The 12,568-nt window shown below is 35.0% G+C and overlaps 1 protein-coding gene and 1 non-coding gene across 4 annotated transcripts in view; both read right to left on the minus strand.

Annotated features, from left to right (window-relative positions):
- The window catches only part of LOC132200422 (tyrosine-protein phosphatase Lar-like), a 165,591-nt gene extending 154,681 nt beyond the window's left edge, over positions 1–10,910 (minus strand). For all 3 annotated transcript variants that reach the window (XM_059625870.1, XM_059625869.1, XM_059625868.1), the window contains exon 1: positions 10,662–10,910. In XM_059625870.1, coding sequence (XP_059481853.1) covers positions 10,662–10,758 — 97 coding nt within the window. In that variant the 5' untranslated portion in view covers positions 10,759–10,910. The remainder of the gene's footprint in view (positions 1–10,661) is intronic.
- Trnah-gug (transfer RNA histidin (anticodon GUG)) lies at positions 5,319–5,390 on the minus strand. Its single transcript has one exon. It is a non-coding gene; the product is annotated as a tRNA-His (tRNA).
- Positions 10,911–12,568: the final 1,658 nt, after the last annotated feature.

Here is a 12,568-nt window from a genome sequence, read left to right on the forward strand (position 1 = left end):
TGCGTGGGTCTGACTCGTCCCACACCAAAGCATGATCATTTGTGGACGTTGGAATCCGTTGGAGGACAGTTTTTCATCAAAAATGCAAACAAGAGACCATATATCTAAATAACAACTCTCGCGAATGTATTTTGACGCCTCCCTTTTCTCCGTTTGATACGTGCTGAGCCGTTTTTGCAGGGGAATGTTTTTGTTGTTCTCATGTCAACAAATAATCCCGTGGCAAATTCAAGCAGCGAAATCCGCCGACGCGCCTTTGATCTTGATAGAGCATTGCTGAATAGCTGCTCTGCTACTGATGGCTTGAAATGGAACAAAGCAGATGCAAACAGCTCAGTGCTGTTTGAGATTTAGCAACGAAATGTATGTTTAGCAGGGGCCAGGAAGTGAAATTCTGCGAAAATACATTCTAGACGCAGAGGCAGTCACGAATTCGACACGAAATAGAGTGAAAGGAAAGGAGCGCGGGTAAATATTTAATGGCGGGCACTGCTCTGCTGGGTTCGAGCTCTTGATTCGTCTGGAGATTTGAAACTCTCCTGCTTCACGGCGAAAATTAAATTGCTGCCGATCACTAAAATAGACCTTTTCCCTTCTCATGACGCATACTCAGTGCGTGGGCAGAATTTCGGAAGATAAGCTCAATTCTAAAATGTGATAAAAAAGCCTTTAAGGAAAATGTATGTTTTTGTTCTTTATCAATCCCGTCTTTTAATATTTATGAAGGAAGAAGATTTTACGGTTTTATCTTTTCATACTCTACAATTTTTTCCCAATTCTACTTTGACTTATGATAAATTTTAAATTTTATTGTGATAAAATATTATTGCTTTATTAATTGCAATAAACAATCATGTTTTATGAAGAGAGAGGTTTTTTGTAATAGTTTTACAGAAGTAGAAAAATAACCTAATTTTGAACTCTTAATTCCTATTTTAGGCGCATAATTATTTAATCTTAATTACATTTTTGCTTGTTTTTGCATTCAATACTTAATTCTGAATATTTTTTTCCCGAAGAAAACACGAATGAAATTACAGTGAAGTAAATCAAATTTTCATGTGGCGTTTGTAATTTTAACATTATTTGAGTAATTCAATGCTGCATATAGAATTAGTGTAACCAATAATAAAAAATCTAAATAATAAATAAAATAACATCGTGGTATTGTAAAAATTAAGTGACAATTTTTAAATTATTCCTTAAATGATTTAAATGGAAATTAAATTAATGATTAAAAGTTTATTATGTACATAATTTTTTTTATACATATCTTTAAGTTTCATAAATTATTAGCTTGATCAATCAAGTAAATTTTAATTTTTTTTTTCTTTCAAATAAGTTCTTATCACTTGTGAGCCCTTTAATTTTAACAATGTGCACCACGTTGACGATTAAATTTTTCCCTGCCTTGCAAAATATATGGTTCGCCTTCGCCGCCAAATCCACCACCCGAATGTTATTAATAAATCGTGCTCGCACCGCTGGAGCGACTTAATTTGGGGCCATAAAAACGCTATCTGCGGGGGTTGTTTTATTAATTCTGCGCTGCCGAAACCGAACTATCCGCGCGATGAAATATGATTATGCACAGATTTTTCACCGGTAAATCCTGCGCACAGAAAATAAATGCATAAGGCTGGCGGCAGACTCGTCCAATAAAGACGTATAAGTTAAGGCGGTGCTGCAGCAGGGGCCCTGTTAAGCACACCTGCCACTCTTTATAGTTGCAGAGAGCGAGCGAGCACCTTCCGAGTTCCGAGAGAGAGAAACTTGCTTTGCTAGCTAATATAGCTCAAGAAGGTGCCATAATAATGACGACTCCACCGCCGCTTTTATACTTCTCTGCTCTCACCTGCACATTTCGCTGCCTTTCTTTCCACCTTCCCTTTGTTACATATTCTCATTGCTTTGCTCAAATCGCGGCGGCGGCGCCTTCTTCCTCCCTCTTTTGCCTCCGTTTCCGCCCTTTCATTTTCGCCGGCCCGCTGATGGCACACAAGATTTAATTACGCGAGCAATGATGACTTGGGCTTTGATATTTTGCGGTTCCCTGTGCGCCAAGGAGAAAATTAACGGTTTTAAATTGAATATAAAACCCAATCTCCAGAGGGAAATTAATAATTAATATATTAATTATAATTTTTGGGAGCATATCTCTGATTTTATGTTTATTTATTTAATTGCAATGCCTTTGTCTGTAAAAGTTAATTTTTCAGATTATCCATTTATAACAGTGAGCATGTTTCAAAAATATAGTGTAATGAATACAACAAAAAATCAGTTAATGTAAATAAAATTATTTGAGATAAAAGAATATTTTTACATTCATTTATTTAGTTTTTTTAGTATATAAAAAAATTATTTTATTAATATTATAAATTTAACTTCCTAACAGTGTCTTTAAAAATTTTTCAAAATAGAACTAATAATGTGTTTTGACCTACATTGTTATTTACTTTGGAATTATATGCGTATTCTAAGAGTAATTGAATCCGAATTCTGATAAATGTAGCCAATAATTAAAGAATGAAAGACTGCTATAAAAAGTTAGCAATAAAATGGATTATTAATTATCATTTTCGGCTTAACAATAGTATTTTATAATATTAATTTAATTTATAATATTACTTTTCAGCTGATTTTATCCAGCTGTGCTAAGCCTTCATCAATATAAATAATTGAAACAATAATAGATAACAATTTTTTTATTTTTTTTACTTTTTTCATTTGTGTTAATTAATCTGATTTTTATATCGATAATTTGGGTTGAAGAAAAAATTCAAATAAATAATATTTCTGTCGCTGCTGGTCATACGAAAATTAATTGTAGGCCATGTGAAAAACTATAGTATTTTTCATTCAGTAACAATCGTCAAATATTCATCAAAAACACATTGCAGGAAGCAATTTTCATAAAATTTCTGATTAATTTTACCATCTGATGTTTACGTTTGCAAAATTCTCATTTTTATACTTTTTTTAGAATTCATTCCAGAGCTCCGTGCTGAATAGGGAAAAAATTTGAATATTTCTGCTTGATTGAGCGGTTTTTCTTTCGTTTTTATTGCACAAAAAGACTTGACATTAATAAACGCCCACTTCACTGGCTGTTATGCGAAACCCGAAAATTCTGGCAATTTGCAATTATATGGCGAAAAGCTCCTGCGGCCATAAACCGAGCAATAAAAATTGGCATCCCATTCACGTGCCGCCCGCTTTTGCACGCCACCCGAGGCACGCGCCCCATGCAGATTGCCCGCAGTATACATATTCTCTTAGGCCATTTAAAAACAACGAATTTAATAAAAACACGGGGGCAATTTTTCACCCGACCGGCAGCAGCTCGCCACGTATAAAGGGTTCAAATTAATCACGGACATACATGCATATACTATACACCACGAAAATCAATACACACGTGCATTACATGGACGTTACAACAAAAATAATATATAACGGAGGTGGCTTGTTATCAAAGTACATAAATACGGCATTATTTCCAACCATCACGCGGCTAATTACGAATTTTATTTTAATATCTAGGCTGGAGGGCTTGTCACGTTGGGGAAGGTAATTGTTTCCGTTTTATGTCTCTCACTGCGGTGGTGTTGGAATATGATGGGAATAAATATTCCATTATACACACCAATTACATATGTACATATAATATCTAGATTGAAGTTCTATCTGATCGTGTCCCACTTTGAGATTTTTTTCCACGAAATTGCATTATCGGATTTGGTGACTTAGTGAAAATAGGCTTAGCTTTTTAGAGCTTGAGTAATTGAATGGAAAATTGTATCCCAAATAATTCAATTAAAAAAGTTATTTTGTTTCAAGTCAATTCAAACAAAATAATTTAAAATGTTATTAAAAGCTACAAACTCTATTTAAATAATAAAAAAAATCTAATTAAAATTATTAATTTTTAAGGACAACTATTTTTAACTGTTTAGTTCTGTAATTTTCAATTTGATACTTTTAATCCGAAGTTTTAATATATTCAATTTTAATCAAGTTGATAATAAATTTATCATGTAAAGATTTATAATTATTTAATTTAATTCTTAATCTTAAGAGCCGCTTGCTAAGCAATAATTTGCAAAAGTAAAAAGTAAATATTTATCTGGCTGCTAACCCAATTATTTAACTCTCGTTTTATTTAAATGTCAACTTGTGGTCACAGCAAGGTTATCGTCGACTGAATTAAGTTATCATTCATCTGCTTCAACGCGTGTCTGGCCGACTTTGTTTTTCGACTGTTGGCTGCGATTAGCTTTAAGGTCGCTTTACTCATGCACGGAATCATACACGTGACAAAAATAATCCAGCGCCGGCGCCATTCCTTCTCTTTACAAAGCAGGGCTACATCGAGATTCTCTGTCTCTCATTTTATACCTTTTATTACCCATGCTCGCGCGTCGCCCGCTGAAATATTCACGCATTAGGGGAATAAATCTCTGAGAGACCGGTTCGATTATTTATTACCTCCGCAGTGAATTTGTATTGTAAGAGCGAAAGCGAATTTGATTTAGTGCGCTTTAAACATTGATCTCGAGCAGCCTTCATTTCTTTTGCTTGTTGAACAAGAAAAAAGGACTCGTATAAATCTGGCAGCTCAAAGTTCATCTGTTGATTTCCGCTCGCAACGTGTCGTTCCTGTGATGAATGGGACAATATTTTCATGCCTCAAAACTGTGATTTAAACATCTTCACAAAATCACTTCAAGTTTTTTATCTGCTGTTAGGTAGTTGAAAAATATTTGAGGTGTTCTTATATATTGAGAATTTGAACTTTTATAATTTAAAAGTCAAACATTTTACTATTTTCCAAAATAATATTTCACACAAATTTTGAATAACCGCAATGAGTATGAAAAATATTGCTCTATGCTCTATAAATGAATTTGCTCTCGAAATACTGTGGTTGGGATCAAAGGAGAGTAAAAAAATTATATTAATACCCTTCATCATTATCGCGTCAAAATTTACATACACAACTTTCAGATTAAACCAAAATTATTTCTATAGTTTGGAACAAATCAGTATGGTATGCAACTTTATAAAAAATAATATGATTTAAATATTATTTTGGAAATAATTCCAGACTTATACAAAAAACAAAAATAGAAGCTTTTTAATTATAATAAAATGATAAAATCAACAATTTAAAATATAAAATTAAAAAAAAAGAAAATTTATTTTAAGTAAATATTAAAACATAATTTAATTTGTTTAACCAAAAAATATATAAAACAATAAATGTAAAAAGATTTTTCAAAAAAGACACCTCAGCCGCGCAAAGGGCTCACCTTTGCCGTGACCAGGATTCGAACCTGGGTTTTTGCGGCCACAACGCAAAGTCCTAACCACTAGACTATCACGGCTTACTGAGGATATCGACGAAGCGCTACGAGCGGAGTATTTATAGCGGCAAACTGAGGGGAAAGTCGGTCGGCCGGTCTCGCTCGCTCGCTCGCGTCTCCCGAGACGCCGCCGGCAAAAAATAAAAACGCGAGCGTCTCGCCGCTGCCGCGACCGTCGGACCGGAAAGAGCGCGGCGGCTGCGGAGAGAGAGACCGAAGGTGTAGCGGTTTTTGCTGCACGTGGCGATACACAATACATTAAAGGCAAACTTGCTCTGCACCGGTTCATTGGACCTGCACCGAGTAGGGCAACTTGTTTCTCCTTGAGAGAGGAGTCGTGATACACATTTAAATGCAGAGCAATTAATAAAATTATATAGTTTGATTTAATTACAATCTTTGCAACTAAAAAAAACCCCATCAATTTGAAGAGACAGATAATATTTATGAAATAAAAATGATTTAAATGAGCTTTGAAAACTTATCCTGTCCATAAATTACATAATTTATAAACAATACCAAAGGAACGATAATATTAATATTTCTAGATCAATTGTCTCATTTTATACAGAAAAAAACCTAATTTTGGAAGAAAAAAGATCATATTCACACCAACGACCTAGATCACATTTTGTAACTTAAACATTATTAAACATCTACACACGATTGTGTTTAAAATAGAAAACAGGCTTATAAATAAAAAAAATATTATAAACGAAATACAAGGTTCCCAAGCTCCGAATTTCTCTGGTTTAATTCTTTTGTTTCTCACGTCAACTAGTATGAGTTCAGTTTAAAACTTAAAATTGTGTATTTTATTTATTTATTTATTTATTTTCTTTTTAATAAGAAAATGAAAATTTTAAAAGTTGATTTCCCCGTGCAAGCAGACAAAACATCCATCATTTGCACACCTCGTGCCCTCTTGATAGTCAGTTTAGTTTTCACTCATCTCTCGAATTTCCTCTTCTTCCGACACGAAGAGTGCAAAAAAAATTTGCGAAACGCTCTCCTGGCACACACGCACGATAGGTATTGGCGGTGTGTGTGTCAAACTGTCATTAACTTTTCAATGCAAAACAGCGCGCGCCAGTCAAACAACTATGCATACCTGATGTTTTATGTACAAAGCGGCGGGCCAATCAGCTGCGTCGATTTCCCTATCAGCGCTTTTCGCTGCTCGCAGTGCAAAAAAACACGGCATGTTTGCACCGTGCGTGCCTTTGTGGGGCCGGATTTCGGCGTTGGGAAGAGCAAAATCAGCCGAGCTAGTTGTTTAATTATCGATTTCCCGCCGCTTTTTCCGTCCGTCGCGAGCGCACACCGGCCCATTCATGCGCTAATTCCAGATTATTGTTCTCCACAAATTTTTACGCGTGGTCGTGCTTTCAAGAGACCACTTGCGTGCGAATAATAAAATTACAGGAGAGAACGCTTCATTAATCCTAAATATTATGATTTAACTAATTGCAGCTGCGTTTTTATATGAAGTGTCTATTCAATTTGTCCTGGTCACGTTTAAAAGATTTGTCACAAATTCATTTTGGATATAGAGTCATTTATTAATTAAAATTTAATATGCCTATCAATTTTTATGGTGATCTTTTTAAGAAATAACTTGAATTCTAAAATTACTTTTTTAATGAGGGGAGATTTCTTTAAATAGGCAAGTTTAAACGTTATCCAAGACGTCACAGCAGTTTTGTTTTTAATTATGGAATATATTCAATTCTCAATTTATTATATATATTAATTGAAGAGCATATTTATTTCAAGAGTTCAGACTCGGATCCTAATTTGAGGTTAACAGGTTATTTGTATCAATAATTGAGCGACCTAGTTCAACCAGTCGTCCCACAGATGAAAAAGGATTTTTCCAATTATTTCTACTGAAATGAACCTGGAAATCTAGAGAGGCGCAGCATCTCATTTAAACGGCCCATATTCTTTTGTATGCACGCGCCTCTGCAGATATTAAGTCATTAACCCCTGCACTCTTACAATTAATGATCAACTGTGGGAGTCAGATTATACTATAGGAGGATGGGCGAAGTACAAATAATGATGAGAGAGAAGCAGAACTTGTAATATGATATTCTCCACAGCGTCAGGTATCTAATGACGTGGCAATGGAAACCATAATTCCGCTACATCTTTTTTCATTAATAATAAATTTTTTAGCTTTTTTTGTAATACTTTCTTTTTTTCATGAGTCAATCGTATTCATGATTTTAAGATGCAGAAAATTGCACTCGAATAAAACATCAAAGCTCTTTTACGCTGAATAGAACAAATTATTGAAACCAGAAAAAACTTTTCTGTATATATATACATTTTTTGTATTTTTCTTATTTCAGAGTTTCTATTCCATCAATGCAGGCGAAAATGAGCACGGAGCAGAAAGTTCTCCGAGCAGAAAGAGCTTTATTGCAGAAAACATTTCGGAGAGTGAATGGCTTCGAACACAAGGCGCGCAATCTTTCAAGATTGGGCAAAACTCGGCGCCCTATTTGTGCAGGCTGCTCGCTCTGCTCTCGTCGGCAATATTCAAAATGTAAACAAGAAGCTGCATCAAAAGTTATGTTGTTTGGCTGGCTGGCGTGCGCGAGTCAACAAACAATATTTTGCACGATTACCCGGGCTTTGCGTGCGGCTTCGGCCCGACTTTCATCTCTTTTTATATGCTCGCTCTGTGCAATTTTTCTCATCCATCCTTCTTCCCCTGCCGTGCATCATACCACGTGCAGGGGTGTGGAGAATTTTATATGCCGTCTGCGAGCTTTGGCGAGAGATACGGTGTAGCACTTGATGATCAAACCGCACGGAAAAGACTTTGCATAATCAAGCTTCTTGGGAAAGGCCCAAAATCTTGATACATTTGCTTCAGAAATTTGACCGATTTCAAATGTATGCATTACAATATATTTGAATGGATAATAAATCAATACATCAAATTTTTCTAAAACAGGTAAATTTTGTATTAATTTTTGATACAACTAAATATAGTGACTAAATTACGCATTTTATTTTATCTATTGGAATGTAGGATTTTATGAAATTTTCAACAATTTAACCTGCAGCATTTTGTGAAATCTAAAATAAATTTTTATAAAAATATCAATAAATAAAATACTAATACATTGAGTCGGCACCTCAAAACTGTTGCAATGAGATCAATATTTTATTTATATTTTTTCCATTTTGTTAAAGAGTTTGATTTAAAAAATATATATATAATTACTACGGTGTAAAATGCTGATCACAAAATATATAATTAGCGTTTTCAATTTTTCAGAAATTAAAAATGCATATTATTATGTTTTAGCAAGATCATTAAACAAAGAGGAAAATATTTCAGAACAAACCCAAAATTTTTAGATTTCTTAAATTTTGATTTTTTTTTCGCCTACCCTTCTAAGATTCTAAATCATCATTGAATAAATCTGCAATGAAGATTTTCCTTTGCACAATCAATTCTTATAATTTATTAACGTACGCGTTTCTAATTTCAAATATATTCCAGGAAATCTGTCTTTTGTTAATTAATAATTATTTTCCAAAAGTTCCAAAACAAATAACATCGCAAACAAAATACACAAAACATTCTGATGTTTCAAGTCTACTTTATGTAAGCAGAAATTAACAAAGTAATCTCTGGCGTTGGAAAATCTTTTACGTTTTGCTGGCGCGCGTGTTTGCCATTTTTCCGCAGCTCTAGGCCAAATATTGTTTTATCAGCAAGTCAAACAAAACAAGTGAAACGCCAACGCGATAATGTACGTGTAACTCATCTGCCGTCGCCGCTCACTTTATAGTTGATGGGAAACAACAAACAGTAGATGAGCTCGAGGAGTATAGCAGCATCTCGCCATTAACGCTTTACTTCAGCCTGGCTGCTGCGTGTATGCATATACTTAGGTGCGGCAAGCTCCTGATAATCCCCAAGGCTTTATGCTCACGGCGCGTGTCATCAAGACCAAATTAAATTTGACGTTTTGCGAACAAAATTATCGCCACTCCAAGAGACAAAACAGAACGCAGAGGCGCACGAGAACAAATCATGGGTCTAATGAGGGTTCCTAGTTTCAATGGGGTGGGAGATAGGAAGGAATTAGAAGGCTCCAAAATCTAGCAAATTAGCAAAATTTAATTAAGAGACGAGTATTTTCAAGGATTTCAAGAAAAAAAGTAATTTGGAAAAATAAAAAAAGTTATAATCTAAATTTTTCGAAAAATAGAAAATATAAAATAAAAATTTTCATTTAACATGAAATACGCTTTAAAGTTCAAGCATTTTCAAATCTGAAAACTTTTATTACTGATCAAAACCATAGACTCTTGCCAGACAAAATTAAATTAAAAGTTTTTAGAAGAGTTTGTATTCTAAATTTAAATTTGTCAATATCCGTGAGAAAATCAATATAATTATAAAGTATAATAGTGATGTGCATTATTTGATTGTATTCAATTAATTTACTTTCTCAATTGAATTAAATAATATAAAAAAATTAATATAAATCTTATTTGGGAGTAAATTGAAATTTAGCTCGCTGGATCACAAATTATTAAAAAACTCTTATTGACTGAACAAGAAAAATCAAGAGAGTTTTAAAAAAAAATTCAGCGTTTTACTTTTTTCAAGTTTTTTTTTTTCAAAACTAGATTGAATCATTTTGTACTTATGAAAGCCAACATGTGAATGAAAAAAATCAATGTACTTTAATTGCAAAAAATAAATGACTATTTCATCTCTTTGCTTAATTAACTCTATCGGAAGAATCATTTGAATTTTGAAATTTTCTTTTTGTTTGGGTTATGTAACATGACATTATTGGTGTCCCCATAAATATTTCTTCAATTTCAAAATTACTCAGCTTTATACACTTACAGTGCTTCAAAGTAAGGGTTATTCATTAATGACTGGTGCAATGTCATGTAAAAAGGCATTGGCAGGCAACGAAGTCCGGCGCCTATTAATTAATACCCGCAAACAAAAATTTGGCGGACACATCCGCACCTTTGAGGGCTCAAGAACAATGACGCATCCAACCACCCCGTACATAGCTTGCATGCAACCAGCGTCGTCGACCAACCCCGTTTATACATATCAAACAATACACAGAGTAGCACGCCTGCTGTAATAACACAAAGGAGGCATTAGAGAGACCAGATGATAATCTGCGCAGCCAAATCTCATCTCTCTCTTTTGTTCCGGGGCGGATTATTTAGTTTGTTTGGCCTCTCGTACAAAGGACGAAAAGTGAGAGTGTAATTAAATTAATCCGCACTTACCGTGCACGGAGCCGACGGACGCCGACAAGACGAACAACAAACTTAACAACCGGCACACAAACCGCCAGCATGCTCGTCGTCTGTCGGCAGACGACATGGTCACCCGGTGGTCCTTTTTTCGCTCTTCTCCTTTGGGCTAGACAACCCGCACTGCACTCAGAGGAAAACTATTGCGAGGGTAGTTTTTCGCGTCTGTACGGCGTTTTTGTGAGGGGGCGTATGAGAAGAGGGCACGTCGAGCGGACACACTCGCGCTGCGGGTCTGTATGCAGACTGACGAGAGCCGAACAACCTGATGCTCGTCCTAGTCCTACACACCACCGCCACCCTCCAGTGCGCATGCACCCCAACCCCCGAACGGACAGGGAGGAAAGCAGGGGCGAACGCCGCGTTCCGGTCTCTTTAAAGTCGAGTTTTCCGTTTCGCTTTGTGTTTATTAAATGTTTTTTGTTGTGAATTCAAATTTCCCTTTCTGTGAAATTTGAAAGGATGTAGAGTTTCAATTAATTTTTTATTTTTTTTTTTAAACTAAAATTGTAAATTTTATACCGATAATGTGACAAAAGCGATCTTTCAATGTAGACCTGAGCAGCATAAACTAAAGGTGCACTATAAATACAAATTTTATTAATTTTTTGAAATATTAAAAGAAAATATATAATATAACTCTTATAAACTATCGTCCAAAAACTTTTATGTGGTCAAATATATCTTGATTATAGAAAATTATTAAAAATGCAGATTTTAACTATAAATTTCCGAAAATAAAAAATTAAATTATGTTTCATCACAAGTTTCAAACAAAAAAATTAAACATCTTAAATTTTAGGATGAATTTAATTAAAAATATTTGGTTCCATCAATTAAATTTTATTTTTATAACGCTTCCTTTTTTTCTTCAAAATCTATCGAATTCAAAAGTAAAAATGATATCTTTTAAAACGCCATTAAGGGTGCCATGGCTTCATGTATAAGAATGCATTTAATTATTCAGAGAGGACAGGCATTTTGAAATTGTGTCAAAAAAAAATAATATAGAGCGTTATGCAAAGGAACACAATGAAATATTTATCAGATCAAATATCGGAATGGACGTTTCGCCTTCTTGTGCTCTCCAGCCATGTGTACTTTTCCCTCTGTCAGAATACATAATAATAACACACACAATCGCTCCGAGTGATCAATTCGGCAGCGTCAAATCCAGCGAGCGAGCAACACATTTGTGTGTTCCAAAGCGCAAAAATCAATCGGCGCGGCAGGCAAACAAAATTTCTTAGAACCGCTACATAGGTGCACTTAAGCAAATTACACAGCGAGGGTGGCGGAACGATCGGGCCTGAGAAAAAATCATCTCGGTGTGGCTCGATTAATTTAATTAATGGCCGCGCGTGTTGCGAAATCATCTCGTTGCCAAACACTATCATAACAATAACGCGCGCGCGGTGGATCTGCCGAGGCAAGAGGGCGAACAAACATTGCAGACGCGGCGCTCATTTAATTAGGCTGTGCGGTTTGATCTTGCGGTGTCGTGATGGCAGCAGGCCCAAACTCCTCTGCTGCTCTGTATAAGCATGCCCGGCACTCTAAACTCAGTTTAATTACTTAATGTGCGGAAAAAATAGCGCAGATTGCGTGGCGCCACAATCTCTACTGCAAAAAGCCAATTGTGCGCCGAGCGCCCTCAAAATTTCTGGAAATGGAGTGGAAATAATTTTAATTAGTGTGAATTCTCAAAAATTAACTAAGAAGAAAACTTTTTTTAATGGAGATAATAGTAATTTTTGCAAATAAAATAACAATTGTGGAGTTCATGAGGGGGGATTCAAAAGTGTAATCATATATTCGGTTTTTGGATCAATTTATTCTAGCAAACATTGCATTTTTATGAAGCCGTTGCGTTAATTTTT

Source organism: Neocloeon triangulifer, unplaced genomic scaffold, assembly GCF_031216515.1.
Source record: "Neocloeon triangulifer isolate White Clay Creek 2 clone unplaced genomic scaffold, ASM3121651v1 ptg000014l, whole genome shotgun sequence".
NCBI classification, from domain to species: domain Eukaryota; kingdom Metazoa; phylum Arthropoda; class Insecta; order Ephemeroptera; family Baetidae; genus Neocloeon; species Neocloeon triangulifer.